General features: G+C 39.4%; 1 protein-coding gene across 1 annotated transcript in view; it reads right to left on the reverse strand.

Moving 5' to 3' along the window:
• The window catches only part of LOC128136117 (tyrosine-protein kinase Fer-like), a 194,526-nt gene that overhangs the window by 39,232 nt on the left and 134,409 nt on the right, over positions 1–20,885 (reverse strand). Inside the window, exon 16 of the mRNA XM_052775260.1 lies at positions 2,745–2,868. Within this exon, the coding sequence (XP_052631220.1) occupies positions 2,745–2,868 (124 nt within the window). The remainder of the gene's footprint in view (positions 1–2,744; positions 2,869–20,885) is intronic.

Raw genomic sequence — 20,885 nt, forward strand, 5'->3', positions numbered from 1 at the left:
AAAGTACCCAGCAAGTAATAAACATTCTGTGCTTCTGTGGCAGACATATCCAAGGTTTCTAGACAAAAGGATCTCCAACCATTCCCCAGGGGCAAATGTTCAAGCTCCTCAACATTTCAAACAGAGAACATACCTAGAAAATTTTTATGTATGCTAATCCTAATAAAATGCAATTTAGTCTTTGGTAAAACATATTTTAAAATTTCATGAGCTACTTTCCTAGAGTGAGCATTTGCCAATTAACCTGTGTTAGTAACTCAAAAAAGCCCCAATAATTATGTAGTGCCTGTAGTATTACTACTAAAAATCACTAAACTTGGTTGTTTGTCATCCTGATTCAAATTTTTTCATTATATTTTCCTATCAGTCAGAACAATTAGCTCATAAATACAAGCATACACTATGCCCAACCTTAGAAGTCTGAAAGATCTTAAAGATCCCAGAAAATAAGATTGTTAAAATAATAATGGAAATGCATATTTTGATTTATTAACCTGTGTGTTTCATAAAAGTAAGCAGTGTTCCTGAAGATATTATTTGACTACTTGGTTATGTTTTGAAACTGCAACTTTCTTCAGGATATGTTTATTAAAAATTTTGTTTCTGCCTTTAAGGAAAGTGGCAGCTCTCTATGATAAACTTCTGTGATAATAATAAACAATTTTTGTGATTCTGAAAGTTAAAAGGTAAACAGAAGGGAAAGACCTTTTTCCCCCCATGTGTACCACAGTATGTGTAACCCAGGCTGTGTGCACTGGCAAAGTCTACGGTACTAAGAAAACAGAAAATTAGATTCCAGTTCTATTTCCTGGCTTTAGACCCACATGACATATTTGCATTCAACTTTCTAACTTATAATGAAATCCTCATATGTTAAGACATTGCTACATACATGTTCTCTCTGAAATGTATTCTTTGAATCACAAATTATTATCTTTTCAAATATACCTTAAAAACAAAACAACAAAAAAACCTTATGAAGACAGAAGTTAGGGGAAAATAGCAATTAAAAAAGGATATTAACCATTATCATAAACTGTTTTAGCACAATCACTATACAGTTCATCCACAAGCCATCAGGGATATAAAAAAGTTATTAGAAAGACAGCACTTGATGTAATGAGTAGTAATATAAATGAGTCCTTAAAGTTTACTCTAAATAGCAGAAAAATAACTGTTCCTATTCAATGCTGTCAGTGTCTCTCTCACAGGTATGTTGAGGCCATACTCTCATCTATAGTAACCAGAACAGTACTAATTAAGGCAGACGAGCAACAAAATGCTTTTTACAGAGTTTAAAGGGAGGAGGGGAAATAGCACTTCTCAAAAAATAATTGTTTCTAAAATTGTTTATATTTTGCAGGTGTCACATTACCATTTATTGAATAAAAACAGTAATCTTTTTCAGTAATCATAATTACCAAGTAAGACATTACACAATACACTTCCAATATAGTTTAGTTATTTAGTTATTTCTTTCCCCCTTGATTTTATTTTCTAAGAACACATGAGATCTAAATAGGGCCTTCTCATCAAACATTGATCCAACAGTTAAAGAAATGAGTAAATACTACAACATTTATGAGGATAGTGAAAGTCACTAATGCTATTAATTGCTTTGATTTGTATGCCATTATTTTCTTAACAAATAGAGTCAGTCTAAAATGCATTCTACCATGACAGAATGCTGGGAGTTTAATCATATTTTTCCTCATGTTGCTTACAATACTTTTCTGGGATTTCCCATAAGGAATTTTCTACATTTTTACATAGCAAGTATGGGATTTTCGCTTCGCTCTTAATTATGTGTTTCAATTAATTTGTTCTTCAGAATAATTTATAAACAGCATAAGATAACTATTTTATTTAGGTATCCTTAAATCAAGTCAAACACAAAAAACCTAGTAAAAACATATAAACGATACTTACAATAATACTATATTTTATAAATAGATTTTAAACTTATTCTTGTTGGAAGAATATGTTTAAAGATAAATCTACTTCTTGACCAGCAGCATGTAGAAAAATTCATTTTTGATAAAAAACTAAGAGAAATGCCATTTGGCTCTCATTAGAACTGTGCTAAGTATGAAATGGGCTGATTTTGTATGTTAAGTGGCCCAGAGTTTAGCTACAAATGTTCAAAAAAGCAAACTGGAAATCATCAGTATTATAAATGAAAATGTTATTTTATAATTTCCTCTGGAAAGGGAATTATCATCATGTTTCTGTCTCATATTTCAGCCATATGATTGATAGTAGCAGGGTTATATACTGTGATATTTCGAGAGAATTTTTAATTTTTTTATTTTTATTTTTGAAAGAAAAATTTACATTCCCTTTGATACACACTGAGTTAAGCAGCTCCAGAACAGAGTCAAGCTGGAGAAGAAACAACAAAAAGGAATATAAGGTACCCCAAAAGCATAAGGCCTGATCATCTTCAATATTGCAGAGAAAGCAGTCAAGACAATTAATAATGTTTTAATATACAGAACTCCAGCTTCTCTCCCTTGATCATTTGAGATATCAGTGGATTTCCCTGGAACACACTGCAAACATACCTGAACTTCTGTATTGGCTATGCAAATATCTTAAAATTTCAGGGAGGACTTAAGATGCATAGATTGCCATGATTCACTGACACTAAAATTCATTGCCATTATTAAACACCACTATACATTTAACCTGCTAACAGTTCAAGTGATCAAAATTACAATACTGAAAATAAATATCTTCCTTACCTGTGTATACAGTTTTTAGATTCAAGATATGCCATACCAGAAGCAGCATCTAATGAAAATTTCACTAACTGTTTGGTTTTTAGCTCATCCTTCTTTTTTCTTAAAAAGGACAGGAAATCTCCTCCTAGAGAAACAGACAGACAGACAGACAATGAGACAAGAGAGAGAAATGTCAGTATTGTATCTATTATTAGGGATGCAAGACCGAACAAAATGCAACTATCAGCTATTCTCCTCAACCTATCAGTCTGAAGTTAATTTAAGAAAAAGGAAGGAATGCACTATCACCAGATGTGGTTTCCCTAAGCACCCTTAAATATTAAGTGCTTAAAAGTGAAAACTGCACAAAACATGACAGAGGTTAAACAAAACCTGTGTTTTTGTTATATCAAAAATCTTCACTAGTATACATTAAATACACATTTATATTAAAAGTATTGACAAAAATAACTGATAATTTGTAGTTCTCTAATTACAGAATGGTTGCTGGAAGGGTCTATTAAAATTGTGAATAAAATAATTAGTTTCTACTTGTAGGTTTAGATACAGTAAAGTAATTGATTTGTAATTGATCATTTGTAGTGGTGTTTCTCAAACTCTACAGTAAAGCCTTTGGAAAGGTTACAAAGTGTTTTACTTCTTGGGCAATATTAACTGCCTATTTCATGCTGGCAATTAAAGGCAAACAATTATTACTGGGGCTTCAGAGGCTTCTGCCTTGGAGGAACTAAGTTGCTACCATCTTGTCTGAGGAGGGGAAGGTGTCAGCATAAAGGATTCCCAAAAGGGAATCTGCATTTGCAAAAGTTTCAGAAAAAGCAATTTAGGACAAAGATAAACATGGGAGACATTATATAAACACTGCAATGCCAAAAAATTACAGTATAGCTTTCCATGTCACAATAATTGCTAATTTATAGTCAGCCATTGCTCCAGTCTTTGTTTCTTTTCACTTTGCACTTACCTGACTACAGCAATTCTCTCTCTTAATTAATACTTTATGACACAATCTGAGAGGTTATTGACCCAGTCTGGTAACTGACAAAAAGCAGATATAGCTAGAGAGAAGGAAGATGATCACTCCATTGAAATAGGTGTCATTACTTCCACATGTAAAAAGAATTATTCCGATTATAGCAGACAGTTAAAAATAATTTTTAAGCAATCCCTCCTCCACATGCACACAAGCAATATTAGATTCAGAGCTGACTAAAATTGTTTATATACTGAGCACTTACTGCTCAGTACATAGGAATCATCTTTTAATAAGTATGATTATACATTGTCCTGGTTTCAGCTGGGATAGAGTTAATTGTCTTCCTAGTAGCTGGTATAGTGTTATGTCTTGGATTCAGTATGAGAAGAATGTTGATAACACACTGATGTTTTCAGTTGTTGCTAAGTAATGTTTAGTCTAAAGTCAAGGATTTTTCAGCTTCTCATGCCTAGCTAACAAAAAGGTTGGAAGGGCACAAGAAGTTGGGACGGGACACAGCCAGGGCAGCTGACCCAAACTGGCCAACAGGGTATTCCATACCATGTGACGCCACATCTAGTATATAAACTGAGGGGACTGGGGATAGGGGGATCGCCGCTTGGGGACTAACTGGGCGTCGGTCAGTGGGTGGTGAGCAATTGCATTGTGCATCACTTGTATATTCCAATCCTTTTATCATTACTGTTGTCATTTTATTAGTGTTATCATTATGATTATTAGTTTCTTCTTTTCTGTTCTATTAAACCATTCTTATCTCAACCTATGAGTTTTACTTTTTTTCCCTGATTCTCTCCCCCATCCCACTGGGTGGGGGGGAAGTGGGTGAGCGGCTGCATGGTGCTTAGTTGCTGGCTGGGGTTAAACCACGACAGTCCATTTTGGTGCCCAACGTGGGGCACGAAGGGTTGAGATAATGACAAGCCTAACCAGAGCTTGTTAAAATGAATTTGTTACAAGCATTCATTACATTGGTCTAATAGTTGCTGGTCTCTATGTTGATTTATGAGTCCTTAGAGTTGTGGCACTTGTTTTTAGAGTTCTGTTATGTATCACCTCACTTGCTGTATATAGTCCCTGTGCTGCTGCTTATCATCCATAGGAGGTGGATTAAGATTTTCTCTTTCATGTATTGTGTAATACTGGCTTATGGTATGATAAAATTATCGGTCGTGGGACTAATCTGGTGTTTGCACTCAGCATTGTCATCACCTCTATACTTCGGGAGCCATCCATGGGAAACTATTAATAATTACACCATTCACCTTTCCTCCTCGGAGAGCCAAACTATGGGTGAGACACCTTTCTTCCCCAGTCTAGTTACAATGGCATTTGAGAATTTTGGAAAATTTGAATACCCTTGGGATGTTGAGACCAGCATGGTCCTCTTGCTAGGAACCAGCATGGTCCTGAATGTGGTTCAGGTCTTGTTTAAGGTTCAACAACTATTTAAGAAGATCACCCAGAGGTCTGCCCTGAGGCTGGATAATTATGAGTGGCATGGTGTGTGGGGTAGTATAGGCAAATGCCTATAGTGGTGTTCCAAAACACCTCCAGTGTTTTGGAACTTCACCCTTGAGCAAGTGCAGAATCCTGAAAAACTAGCAGAACATTTGGAAAAAGTATGCTGTCACCCCAACAATTCCATGGAGACACAAATTACTGCAATATGCTGGGGCCTGGCCAATGACTATTGAACCCTATTCAATACCACTCAGTACCCTCAAGGTGAGTAGAAGGTCTCTAGATCTAACAACAAGGTAACAGGCACTGTGGCCACTCCAACCCCCGCAACAGGCACTGCAACTGAACCAGTGAACCAACCCGTACCAGCATCAGTTGCCCCCATACACAAGAAGAAATATACAAAAAAATCAGTTCGCTTAGTGAAGGATGAAGATGAACCAGGGTCATCACAGGAACAGGAGGAAGAGGCAGAACCAGAGGTAATCACCCGATCCCTATCCTTGAATGAGCTGCAGGATAAGCGAAAAGATTTCAGTTGTTGTATAGGTGAGCATATTATCACCTGGCTGCTCTGATGCTGGGACAATGGGGCTAGTAGCCTGGAATTAGAGGGTAGGGAAGCCAAGCAGCTGGGATCGCTTTCCAGGGAAGGTGGCTTTGACAAGGCAATTGGAAAAGGGACACAAGCCATCAGCCTCTGGAGGTGACTCCTGTCAAGTGTGAAGGAAAGGTACCCCTTTAAGGAAGATGTTATATGTCAGTCAAGCAAGTGGACCACCATGGAGAGAGGTATCCAATATCTGAGGGAATTAGCTGTGCTAGAGATGATTTATTATGACTCAGAGAACGCAGAATCACCTAAAGATCCAGATGAAGTGCCATGCACACGACCCACGTGGAGAAAGTTTGTACGGAGTGCACCATCGTCCTATGCCAACTCACTGGCAATAATGACCTGGAAAGACGAAGAGGCACCGACAGTGGATGAAATGGCTCACCAACTCCGTCAATACAAAGAAAACCTCTCCTCCTCCCTACAAGCCTGCATTTCGGCTGTGGAGAAGCTGTCCCAGGATTTCCAGCAACTCAAAGAGGATATGTCCTACTTTCCCACCTGTAAGGACCAATGTCTCAGCTATTAGGAGTGAGCGCTCCTCTGCCCGAGACAGACAATATAGAAGGTAGACACCACGAGGTGCCCTGTGGTTTTACCTATGTGATCATGGAGAGGACATGAGGAAATGGGATGGAAAACCTACCTCGGTCCTAAATGCACAGGTACATGAGTTGTGAGGAAAAACCACCACAAAAGGGGATTCTCCCAGGAAAACTGCCGCTCCAGTTTCCAAACAGAGTAGAAGGGCTGATCTTATTTCTGATCCTCTTGAAGGGACTTCTATGTCAATTTTATGAGAAGTGAGTACTGGATACTCTGACCAGAATTAGAGGGGCCCTGCCTCCAGCCAGGTGGAGGAAAGGGATAACCGGGTCTATTGGACTGTGTGGATTCGATGGCCTGGCACGTTAGACCCACAGGAGTACAAGGCTCTCGTAGACACCAGTGCACAGTGTACTCTAATGCCATCAAGTTATAAAGGGGCAGAACCCATCTGTATCTCTGGTGTGACAGGGGGATCCCAAGAGCTAACTGTATTGGAGGCTGAAGTAAGCCTAACTGGGAATGAATGGCAGAAACACCCCATTGTGACTGGTCCAGAGGCTCCGTGCATCCTGGGCATAGACTACCTCACGAGAGGGTATTTCAAGCACCCAAAGGGGTATCAGTGGGCTTTTGGTATAGCTGCCTTGGAGATGGAGGGAATTGAACACCTGTATACCCTGCCTGGTCTCTCTCAAGACCCTTCGATTCTGGGGTTGCTGAGGGTTGAAGAACAACAAGTGCCAATTGTTACCACAACGGTGCACTGGTGGCAATATCACACCAACCGAGACTCCCCGATTCCCATCCATAAGCTGATTCGTCAGCTGGAGAGCCAAAGAGTGATCAGCAAAACTCACTCACCCTTTAATAATCCCATATGGCCAGTGCGAAAGTCTAATGGGGAGTGGAGACTAACAGTTGACTATCGCGGCCTGAATGAAGTTACGCCACCGCTGAGTGCTGCCGTTCCAGATATGCTAGAACTTCAATACGAACTAGAGTCAAAGGCAGCCAAGTGGTATGCTACAAATGACATTGCTAATGCGTTTTTCTCAATCCCTCTGGCAGCAGAGTGCCGTCCACAATTTGCCTTTACTTGGAGGGGTGTCCAGTACACTTGGAATCGATTGCCCCAGGGGTGGAAACACAACCCCACCATTTGCCATGGACTGATCCAGGCTGCACTGGAAAAAGGTGAAGCTCTGGAACACCTGCAATACATTGATGACATCATCATATAGGGCAACACAGCAGAAGAAGTTTTTGAAAGGGAAGAAAATAATACAAATCCTTCTGAAAGCTGGTTTTGCCATAAAACAAAGTAAGGTCAAGGAACCTACACTGAAGATCCAGTTTTTAGGAATAAAATGGCAAGACGGGCGTTGTCAGATCTCCATGGATGTGATCAACAAAATAGCAGCTATGTCTCCACTGACTAATAAAAAAGAAACACAGGCCTTGTTAGGTGTTGTGGGTTTTGGAGAATGCGTATTCCAAATTACAGTCTGATTGTAAGCCCTCTCTATCAAGTGACCCGGAAGAAGAATGATTTTAAATGGGGCCCTGAGCAACAAAAAGCCTTTGAATAAATTAAATGGGAGATTGTTCATGCAGTAGCCCTTGGGCCAGTCCGGGCAGGACAAGATGTTAAAAATGTACTCTATACCAGAGCTGGGGAGAATGGCCCTACCTGGAGCCTCTGGCAGAAAACATCAGGGGAGACTCAAGGCCGACCCCTAGGGTTTTAGAGTCGGGGATACAGAGGATCCGAGGCCTGCTATACTCCAACTGAAAAAGAGATATTGGCAGCATATGAAGGAGTTCGAGCTGCCTCAGAAGTGGTTGGTACTGAAACACAGCTCCTCTTAGCACCCCGACTGCCAGTGCTGGGCTGGATGTTCAAAGGGAGGGTCTCCTCTACACATCATGCAACTGATGCCATGTGGAGTAAGTGGATTGCACTAACCACACAACAGGCTTGCATAGGAAACCCCAGTCGCCCAGGAATTTTGGAAGTGATCATGGACTGGCCAGAAGGCAAAGATTTTGGAATGTCGCCAGGGGAGAAGGTGGCACGTGCTGAAGAGGCCCCGCTGTATAATAAACTGCCAGAAAATGAGAGGCAATATGCCCTGTTCGCTGACGGATCCTGTCGCATCGTGGGAAAGCATCGGAGGTGGAAGGCTGCTGTATGGAGTCCTACACGACAAGTTGCAGATACTGCTGAAGGAGAAGGTGAATCGAGTCAGTTTGCAGAGGTGAAAGCCATCCAGCTAGCGTTAGATATTGCTGAAAGAGAGAAGTGGCCAGTGCTCTATCTCTATACTGACTCATGGATGGTGGCAAATGCCCTGTGGGGGTGGCTACAGCAATGGAAGCAGAGCAACTGGCAGCGCAGAGGTAAACCCATCTGGGCTGCCACACTGTGGCAAGATATTGCATCCCGGCTAGAGAATCTGGTTGCAAACATATGTCACGTAGGTGCTCACGTACCCAAGAGTTGGGCCACTGAAGAACATCAAAACAACCAGCAGGTGGATCAGGCTGCCAAGATTGAAGTGGGTCAGGTGGAGCTGGACTGGCAACATAAGTGTGAATTATTTATGGCTCAGTGGGCCCATGACACATCAGGCCATCAGGAAGAGATGCAACATATAGATGGGCTCGCGATCGAGGGGTGGACTTGACCATGGAAACTATCGCACAGGTTATCCATGAATGTGAAACATGCTACAATTAAGCAAGCCAAGTGGTTGAAGCCCCTGTGGTATGGAGGATGATGGCTGAAATATAAATATGGGGAAGCCTGGCAGATTGACTATATCACACTCCCACAAACCCACCAAAGCAAGTGCCATGTGCTTACAATGGTGGTAACAACCACCAGGTGGCTGGAAACATATCCTGTGCCCCATGCCACTGCCCGGAATACTATCCTGGGCCTTGAAGAGCAAGTTTTATAGCGACACGGCACTCCAGAAAGAATCAAGTCGGACAACGGAACTCATTTCCGAAACAACCTCTTAAACACCTGGGCCGAAGAACATGGCATTGAGTGGGTATATCACATCCCCTATCATGCACCAGCCTCTGGGAAAATTGAGCGATACAATGGACTGTTAAAGACTACACTGAGAGCAATGGGAGGTGGGACCTTCAAACATTGGGATACACATTTAGCAAAAGCCACCTGGTTAGTCAACACCAGAGGATCTGCCAATGGAGCTGGCCCTGCCCGCTCAGAACTTTTACGTACTGTAGAAGGGGATAAAGTCCCTGTAGTGCTCATAAAAAATATGTTAGGGAAGACAGTCTGGGTTACTCCTGCCTCAGGCAAAGGTAAACCCATTTGTGGGATTGCTTTTGCTCAGGGACCTGGATACACTTGGTGGGTGATGTGAAAAGATGGGGAAGTCCGATGTGTGCCTCAAGGGGATTTGATTTTAGGTGAGAATAGCCAATGAATTAAACTGTATGATATTAGTTGCTACATAACCCTGCTACTGTATGTTATCATTACTATAATTGTTATAGGCTATATCCATAGTACTACAGTAAGAATCACTTAGACCAAGCAAGAATGAACTGTGATAAAACTGAGCAAAGCGTAGTAGTGATGGAACCAGAACTGACTCCAGCATGCAACAATCCAACAGTGCACACCATCCTCCTGCTGCATCTAATGTCACCAGCTCGTCATACTGCACTGAAGCCCATCCTGTTCTGCCGACTGAGAGGACTTTGCACCATCCCTCCTGCCCAGAAAGACTGGTATGACAGATGGACCCCAGAGTTGGGAACTAAATGAACTCAATGAACATTTTATGAACATGACCCATAAACTAAAGGAATGATATCTCTGTGTGTATACATATATTCATATATATATATATAGTTGTTTATATTTCTCAAAGGGATGGAAAAGGTGATGATGATTGACCGGGATGTAACTGAAGGTATGGGAACTGAGCATGACGTCAATGGTATAGAATAAGGGGTGGATACTGTCCTGGTTTCAGCTGGGATAGAGTTAATTGTCTTCCTAGTAGCTGGTACAGTGCTATGTTTTGAGTTAGGTATGAGAAGAATGTTGATAACACCGATGTTTTCAGTTGTTGCTAAGTAATGTTTAGTCTAAAGTCAAGGATTTTTCAGCTTCTCATACCCAGCCAGCGAGAAGGCTGGAGGGGCACAAGAAGTTGGGAGGGGACACAGCCAGGGCAGCTGACCCAAAGTGGCCAAAGGGGTATTCCATACCATGTGACATCATGCCTAGTATATAAACTGGGGGTGGGGGGACCGCCGCTTGGGGACTAGCTGGGTGTCAGTGAGTGGGTGGTGAGCAATTGCATTGTGCATCACTTGTATATTCCAATCATTTTATTATTATTATTGTCATTTTATTAGTGTTATCATTATCATTATTAGTTTCTTCTTTTCTGTTCTAGTAAACTGTTCTTATCTCAACCCATGAGTTTTACTTTTTTTCCTGATTCTCTCCCCCATCCCACTGGGTGGGGGGGAAGTGAGTGAGCGGCTGTGTGGTGCTTAGTTGCTGGCTGGGGTTAAACCACGAGATACATCTATATGAATGTGAAATTCTTCCAGTGTTCGCAAATTATGGTATTGCTTGTATGAGAACAGTAAATCAAGGTAGCTTACAAAAAACCCTGCAAGGTCATCCTAAAAAACAGCTAGCTAGTTTTCAATATTGAAAATCACATCACATAAGTGCATTAATCATATGCTGGAGGATGCCTCAGTTTTTGTCCCATGAGACAGGGACACCTCAGGGCCCTGTCAGAACGAGGCTCCAGGCCATCAGAGCAACAACTGCCTTGCAAGCCTTGCCTTGCAAGGACTTTTAATTGAAAAATTGTATACAATCTTATAAATTCCTTTCTAATATGCTTAACCAAGTAATAAAGATCCTAATTTTCATCAGCTCATTTTTGAACAGGATGGAAAGGTTCTAATGTTCTTATATTACAGGGTCAAATTGGCAGAGTATGAGCCTGTAACTTCCCAATACAAACATAGCATCAGAAGGTGATTGAGAGTTGCTAATTTATCTTCAGTGCTTGACATGCACTGCATGAATTTCTAGACTTTTGAGCAAAAATAGCACAGTATACCTTAGTTGTATACAGTATATTTTATGTTTATCATCAAAACATAGTTTAGTATTTCTAATGTCTCAAAATCACAATAAGGAAAAAAGTCACCAAGGACATGTTTTTGTTAATAGTTCTGTTTACTGGTATTTGTTACTGAATAAAGGTCAAGAAAATGTCTTTTAGCTACTCTGTTCAACCTTGATTTGAAAGCACTGTTAGTTACAGATGAAAAAAAAAGTGATTTCCATCGCTTACTGTACAAAATATATTATTTCATTTCAGGTTAAATCTGGTTATCCTCATCACTGTAACACAAATACAAGCTTAACTGTCCTTTAACAAAATTACTCTTACAAGGAAATTCTGACTTTTACAGTCTATTGTAGCCAATGTTTCATCTATTCATCTTCACAAGAAACCATCCACAGGAATATCTTTGTCGTGGTTTAACCCCCAGCCAGCAACTAAGCACCACACAGCCGCTCACTCACTTCCCCCCCCACCTAGTGGGATGGGGGAGACAATCGGAAGGAAAAATGTAAAACTTGTGGGTTGAGATAAGAAGAGTTTAATAGAACAGAAAGAAAATAATAATGATAATAATAACAACAATAAAATGACAATAATAATAATAAAATGATTGGAATATACAAGTGATGCACAATGCAATTGCTCACCAGCTGACGACTGATGACCAGTTAGTCCCCAAGCGGCGGTCCCCCCACCCCCAGTTTATATACTAGGCATGATGTCACATGGTATGGAATACCCCTTTGGCCACTTTGGGTCAGCTGCCCTGGCTGTGTCCCCTCCCAACTTCTTGTGCCCCTCCAGCCTTCTCGCTGGCTGGGCATGAGAAGCTGAAAAATCCTTGACTTTAGACTAAACATTACTTAGCAACAACTGAAAACATCAGTGTTATCAACATTCTTCTCATACTGAACCCAAAACATAGCACTGTACCAGCTACTAGGAAGACAATTAACTCTATCCCAGATGAAACCAGGACAATCTTCAAAACTAAGTTAAGAGGATTTCACTATAAGCCCTTCAGTATAGAACTCTAGCTACATGATATCTTTATATGCTTCTGTTTTGGGTTTGTGTGGTGGGGTTTGTGTTGTGTAGGGAGAGGGTTACAGGGGTGGCTCCTGTGAGAAGCTGCTAGAAGCTTCCCCAGCTCCAAGTTGGACCCACCTCTGACCAAGGCCCACCCAATCAGTGACAGTGGTAGCGCCTCTGCGATAACATATTTAAGAAGGGAAACCTGCAGCCGGTGTGGAGATTGGAATGTGAGAGAAACACCTATGCAGATACCAAAGTCAGTGAAGAAGGAGGGGGAGGAGGTGTGCCAGAGGAGGTGATGCCCCTGCAGCCTGTGGTGAGACAGCAGGCTGTCCCCCTGCAGCCCATGGAGATGAGTGGTGGAGCAGATGCCCACCTGCAGCCTGTGGAGGACCCCACGCTGGAGCAGTTGGATGCCCCCGAAGATGGCCATGACTCCATGGGAAAGCCTGCACTGGAGCAGCCTGTGCCTGAATATCTGCGGCCCACGGAAAGGACCCATGCTGGACAAGTTTGTGAAGGACTGTCTCCTGTGGGAGGGACCCCACGCTGGAGCAGGGGAAGAGTGAAGAGTCCTCCCTCTGAGGAGGAAGGAACGCAGAGAGAATGTGTGAGGAACTGACCCCAACCCCCATTCCCAGTCCCCCTCCACCACTGGGGGGAGGAGGTAGAGAAAACCAGGTGTGGAGCTGAGCTGGGAAGGAAGGAGGGGTGGGGGGAAGGTGTTCTGAGATTTGGTTTTACTTCTCGTTATTCTTGTTTTGATTCGGTAGTAAATGAAATTGATTTTGTTTTTTTCCCCAAGTTGAGTCTGTCTTTTGCCCGTGACCATAAGTGGTGAGTGATCCTTCCCTGTCCTTGTCTCAATCCATGAGCGTTTCTTTATATTTTCTCCTCCTCATCCCACTGGGGTTGGTGGGCAAGGAGTGAGCAAGCAGCTTCGTGGTGCTTTGTTGCCAGCTGGGCTTAAACCACGACAGCTTCTTAAAACAAGTTTTACTATAAAAGCAGTAGTTCACTTTTTGCAGCATATAGTGTCAAAACATAATCTCAGATTTCATAGCTGTTAATAAAAATGAAATAAACAGACTAATTAGACTATGAACCAACTGAAACATAACTAGATGATTTCATAATAGAAAGTAGTGCTTTCTCTTACATGTGGAATTTCCATTGTATTATGAAATGCTACCCGTTAGTTAATGGCACACAACACTACTAGAAAATGAAAACTGCTCCAACAGCTATAACTGCTACAGAAATAATTAGACCATTATAGCGTCACTACAAGAAAAAATCAACTAGCAGTTTGGGGTTTATGAAAGGATAAATAACAGGACTGGAGTGTCTGCCTAATACAAGAGGATTATTTTATTAAGTAGATAAAAAGTGTAGCACACAAGCGGGAAGCTCCATGAGAGCAGTCTGCTGTAACTGGATTCATCCAAAAAACAGCCTTTCATGTATTTCACTGTGAGTGTGAAATATTTCTCTTTATATACAGAAATTTTGAGAGCAAAAATACCATGTCAGCATCTCCTCATCATGCCCATACTTTATAGCATAAAGTTTATGCTATACTTGATGTAATATTTTTTGGCAATATAACAGTACACTTAACGTGGAAAGCAAAAGAATCTACTGTTTTCCAAGACAGAAAACCTTTCTATGATGAATGAGAACACAACAAAAAACAGGAAACAGCAATGAAATATGCTAAATCAGTTTACAAAATATTTAATTATGGTAATCTCTAACTTAAGGCATCTATGCTCAACTGTAAATATGTACTTCAGTGTTCTCTTGAGCTGGTGCCTAAAATGGTACCTATCCACTTGTTCTAGACAGCCTTGGCATTATTCTAATACCAGTATTTATACTGAACATAATTAAAATATAGTTATGAAATGATGATGGAAAATAGATTTATATATTCAAATATATATATAAATAAAAAAATGGGAGAATTTCCTTTTTTAAATAACAACCATATTAAGCAGAAATTTAAAGTGTCCACTTCATTCCTCTTACAGATGGTAATGAATTGGACTCAGCATGCTTCTGGCAGTACCACTGAATGGTCACCTAACACAGATGAGCTCCATGATTCAATATTCATACCTGTTTTATAAGCTTTAATAATAATATTAAAATGATTTTTATATGCATTTCTAAGTATTTATAAATTTGAGGATTCATACAGACTGAAGTCAAGAAATTCACATTTTCTTTATTGCCTTGTACATTAAAACATAATGTATTATCAACAGAATACACCCAAACACAGCTACTTAAAACTATGAATTGTAAATATTAAAAATGCATCTGTAGCAATTCTAGAAAATACTTTTTTTAAAAAGTAAGCATCTATTTGGCAAACTAAAAAATTTAAGGCTTTAGAAAGGCTGAAGCTGTCACTTTCCTCAATGTAGTTCATTTTCACTTTTCAAGTAATGGATCATTTGTGTGTAATGCAGTATTTTCACCAATTTTTTTTTTATTGTAAATAAGTAGTAACAGAAACTGTAAATAAACCCGTTTTTTCAGCTACCTACGAAGAGAAATAATTGTATTGCTATTGCAAAACCCAGTTAAAACTTAACTTCTCCTGCTATGCAAACCAAATAAAAGTTGCTATAATCACGTAAAGTTTTGCAATAGCAATATTAACATTGGTATTAATGAAGTATGAATAGAAATGCATGCTTGTAGAAGGAAAAGATGGAAGAAGAGATCAAGAGCTGAAAGAATGGCATGCACTGAGAGCTACGGACATGATTAGTAGCAATAAAACAGGTAAACACTGAGAAGATATTGCTTGCACCAGGACCACAGTGCAGATGACTCGTTAGCAGAAAACTTGTGATGAGACCACAACACAGATGACGACTCAGCACAAGATCTGCAGGCCAATAAAATTGGATGACAACAACGTTAAAATGCATTGTATGTGCTGTTGCTCTTCCTGTTAACAGGAAGATGCACTATGGACATAATATATTAAAAATGAGGAAAATATTGACAATGGTCAGCAACCTTGCCTAAGATATTTAAGGTGGGTTAGATAAGCTAGAGTCTGAAACCAATGATCCCACCACAGCAACTACTGACTCCCAAAGGGCATAAAGGCCTGTCCAAAACCCAGTCTGTCATCACTAGTTAAGAGGAACCCAGAAATCATAGCAAGAACTCAACAGCCAGCATCTTTTGTCCTCTGTGAATGAGTGTGTAGATACAACTTATTTAAGAAATTAATTAAAATGAAAATCACCTTCCCCTTTCATGAAGTCTTCCACTGAGTTTTGTTACATTAATTCCTACAATTTGACTATATTATTAAAACATTAATAAAATCATTATCCTTGAAAGAGACTTTTGATAAGAAAGTAACAATGATCCATGTGAAACAGCACATACATGTAGAACAATTTTTTTTTAGTCTAAAGAAAAGCAATGAACATTTCTCTCTAAATGAAGACACATTAATTTTTTTATTTAAAAGTTGTTTTTAGGCAAAGCAAAAAGTAATAATATGAAGGATTACCAATAAATAAAACTAAGGAAACAACACTGCATACAAAACTTCTTGCAGCTATCAAAATGTTTTGGCTAAATTTTTATGTTTGGTTGGTTTCATTCAAATTTCCAAAAGACTGTCTGCTTGCTGATGGATGAAATATACATTTACTTTTGTACAGTCTTGATACAAAATATAGTTTTGTTAAAGCCTAAAATATTTGAAAAGATAAAAAACAAATTCTATTCTCAAATATTACAATAAAAAAAGACTGTATAACAGGACTTTGGTTTTGTTCCATCACAAAGAGAAGCTCTGAGCTGAAAGGAATTTTTAATCATCATCATCTGTTCCCCAACAGAGGAATCTGACTGTTCTCCCTGTTCTCTTAATATCCTCACAGATGGAAATCATGCAGCAAATAGGAGGAAGGCAGAGCCACACATGAATGTATAAGAGTAAAGAAAGGGGAGGGGAGGAAGAAGAAATGGGGTCTGTTTGCATGTGGGAGGGTTACAAGAGGGTTTGGGAAGGAGAGGGTGAAGTGGGACATATATGCAGAGAAGAAAGACATGGGGGGTCTGACTCATAGGGTGATATGTGCAACAGGAGAGAAAGTGGCAGGGGCAGAAGCATTGAAGGTTGCAGAGGAGTAGAGAGAGAAAGAAAAATGGAAGCTGGAAGCTTAGCTGAATGCAGGAGGGAAGGATGAAGTAACAGAGATGAAAACTAGAGAAAGAGACAGGGGTCATATTTGTGTGAAGAGAAACTGTAGGGGTAGACAGAAGATGATTTCAGCAACAGGTTGGGTATTGAGCCAAATAGCTTATTTGATTAAAGCATATCTTACAGAGGAAAAAACAAGAATTGAATTAAAAACAGTCACTATCGTTGTTAAAAATCTGCACCTTATTTCTAATTTGAATTTGTCTAGAATTTGACTATTTGTTTCTGTTGCACTGATTTTTGACAGTGTGAAGTAAAGATTCAGGATGTTACTGAAAGACAGTATAAAGATCTCAAATTTGCTGGCAAAACTCAGCTACTGATGATGCACAACACAACCAATGAGGCATATCATGCACTACTATATTAAAGATTTAAGGGGTCTCAAAACAGCAGTGACTGGAAAAAAACCTGAATGATCTTTTATAAAGATCTCACTGTCTCCATAAGCAATAGAAAATTGAAAAAAAAACCAAACCACATACAAAGCAAAGAACACAGGAGCTGAATCCATAACACAAAGTAAAAAGGTAAGGTTTTTGAACATCAGTCAGCATTCCAGGCCTATGAATGGAATCAGCTGTATCCCAGAGATAGCAGGGCTAAACTTCAGGCTCAGGTAAGACAGTGTACGCATATTTGAGTGAGCCTTAGACTACAGTGAGATCTCATTTACTCAAGATAATAGTTCATTTAGACACTCCAACTAGCAGAAAAGCTCAGATAATCTGGATATTATACATGATATCAACAAATAAAATATACCTACCTCAGTCCTTGGTTCCAAATGGGCTTGTTAGCTTCAGCGCAGCTAACAGCAGAAATATATGGAGTCAGCTGTGATTTGGTGCTATACCCAAATATATCACTACAGAGCATAATACAGAAAATATGAGTAATTCCACAAAACTCAGCTTAGATTTAATAGGATGTATTAGCTGCATCTCAGCACCAGCTATACTGAATCTGTAGGCATTTCTCCACTTGATACCTTGTAGCCCTCCCTTCCAAGAAGGCCAAGAAAAGGGCTTGCTAGGTCAGGCAGAATACTGGGCTTTATTTGCAAATGCCTCTGACCTAATAAGCCCACTGGAGCTAAAAAGTGCTGTAATGTACAGAAAGCAGCAATGGAGTCATCTTAATTTCAGAAGAGCTGGAGTGAATAAGCCAAGCTGAACCAAAGCCAACTGCAGATATGATGGCATGAACAGGGTGCAGAGGTAGCCCAAGAGCCTGAGTTAGGAATGGCTTCTCAGATCCTGTTACAGGCATTATAGAAATAGCCATGCTGTTTCTGAACGTGCCAGCATAGCTGCAATCATGCAGTGCTGCACCTGAGCTAATAAAACCTGTCACCTCTGACTTGTTTCTTCATCAGTGACATAGAGAATTTGCATCCCAAATATTCCATCCAAATCCGAACAGCTGCAAAGATGGATGTGATGACCTTGCTGAATTCCACCTTAAAAACTAGTTACATATGTCTAGGTATAAGCTGAACATACATAGCTGAAACCTGAATCCAATGATAAATTCAGACAACTTTCTTTTGCCCTTTATATGTACAAGCATAGCTCTACCTGTTTGCAGTTGCAAGTGTTCAGCACATCTACTCCAATGTATGTCAGCATGAGCATGAATAAAACAAGAAACACAAACTCAGTGTCCAATTAATGTGTGTGTGGGTGGGCAGGTTGGAACCATGCATTCATTTTGAAATAGAAATTTTATGGTTGTATCAGGAATGCACGCTAGTATTCCAGAGTAACATTTGCACTGCACTTAGTATTACAGTGAAAATCCCAGAAATGTCTGCTGGGGGGAGGGGGGGAAGGGGAGGGGAAAATCCCACTAAGAGCAGATCACTGATAGAATACATTAAATAAGGCCTGTGGCCATAGAATGGATTTGGAGAAGAGAAACAAATAGTAGAAAACTATTCAGAACTGTATGAGGTACGGATCTGGTATGAAAAGGATATCCAGTTATTAAAGGCTGTATCACAATATATATGCTAGAGGAAGCTAAATTCAGACTTAACAGACAAGTCAGATTCTTGAATTGTCTATTTTTGAATGCTTGACTTTGCAAAATGAAAGTTTTTTAAAAAAATTTCTAGGGATATAATTTTAACTATGTTAATTATAAGAATGCTTAAATACACAGAAACCTGAAAGAGATAATAGGCTATCTGCTTGTGATTAAACAGTCCAACAGCTAAAAGGAGTAGGTCATGAAAAGCATAACTGCAATCTTACTTATACCACCTTGAATCAATAGTTGGAACTTATGAAGATGTTTGCATCTGCTGTCATTAGACAAATCCTTCTAGAGAGAATTGATATAGGCTTAACTGAGGTGCATATTTTGACAACCTGCGCAGATTTTCTTTGCTGAAGGAATGGAGGCACCTTTGAAGGTTCTATAGGATATACTTTTGAAAGTATTTGCATGAAGTGGTAACTCCACAAGATTATACAACTAAATTCAAAATTCTCTACTCTAGAACACATAATTCATGAACATACGAAGTTCCTTCCTCTACCTTAGGTCCTTCTTTTAGGGCAAGCTGAAATTCAAGTAAATTGAAATGAACATAAAGTAGGAGAAGAAAGAATTCTGTGGCTTGGAATTGCTTTTTGCATCTGAAAGATTTCATTTGATTTTTATTAGCTTTTCCCTAAACCTAGGAAAAAGAGTAAACATTGGGAGTTTAGAGGGTCTCTTGCAACTTGATTTTGATTGTGTGGGAGATTGCATGATATATTATGAGCAAGTGAAAACAGAATTAAATGATCCTCATGGTTTCAGTGAATTAAACCCCCTTATTCTGAAAGCAGAAATACCATAGTAAGGTTCATGATCAGTGAGAAAAGTTGGGACTAGGAGATAATAGTGGAGAAGGGTGAGATAGAAGGGTATTCTAGCTGCTTTTCCATAAAAAGATGCAGAGTTCATTCTGAAAGGAGAAAAGAGAGGGAATGATCTTTAGAACACTAAGGGTTTCTTGTTAGTAGGCAACCACTAACACCTACTGAGATATTTATCTGTGGTATATGTGTCACAAGAAATAAGAAACAGTTGGTAGAACACTCTCTGTTGTAGTCAGAGAAACAATTATTATGCCTCCTTACTCAGACAATGGTACCAGTTGGTTATCTGGAAAACAGGAGAACACAGCTCTTTTAAAAATATTCCAGTTGATTTTTTCTGTATTAAAATGTACTGTTTGGTTTTATGTGTTGCTCGATATAGGTTTTTTTAGTATGTAAGAAAGAAGTTTATCTTGTGATTGAAAAAAGGTGTATTTTATTAGACAATCATAAAATATTTCTTTGTTAAAATATTTGTTATGATCTCTGAGTCGTCAGAAGAAATTGTCTTTAATCAATTTACTGGACTCTCTGTCAACTTGATAAAAGAATCATGTGTAGCTTAATCTTTAAAAACCCTAAGTCTCTTACTCCTATGTTTTCAATCCAGTGGATAAAACTTCCCAAGTCCAGGTCATCATCAATGGTACCATCATGAAAACATGGTTAGAATAACAAGTTCTGTTTTCTCAGGCCTCCTTTCTCAGTCAATTTAAGGGACTGTCTTTTTCATTAAATGTTGTCTGAGAAGCTAGAAGGACTAGAGTGACCTCATACCAACCAACTCTAGAAAAAGATGCCACAATCTGGTTAAAAAAAGTTCCTCCCCTTTCCCCTTGTACAGATTTCTGCAAGGCCCACAGGACATTACTGAGAAGTGACCTAGCCTCTAACAACCCAGCCAAGAGAAGTGAGATAGGATGTATTTTTCCACACATGCATCTCCTTAAAGTAAAGAGAAGTTATAACACACACAAATTAGATTAAGATATTTACTTCATTTTTTGATAGGTGATGGACAGGGAAAAAATATAACAAAGTCTTTCTCTATTGGAGTATTCTATGATGCATTGACACTGAGTGGATGTATGAAGTTAGTTCAACATGGCTAACAGCAAATTTAGAAGAAACTGAAATGTAAGTAAATGATGGTTATTTTTCATTAACGTATATAATTTCTAATCGACCTTTTAATTTTGGTTATATATCTGCAACATGCT

The sequence above is a fragment of the Harpia harpyja genome, chromosome W, assembly GCF_026419915.1.
Source record: "Harpia harpyja isolate bHarHar1 chromosome W, bHarHar1 primary haplotype, whole genome shotgun sequence".
Lineage (NCBI taxonomy): Eukaryota > Metazoa > Chordata > Aves > Accipitriformes > Accipitridae > Harpia > Harpia harpyja.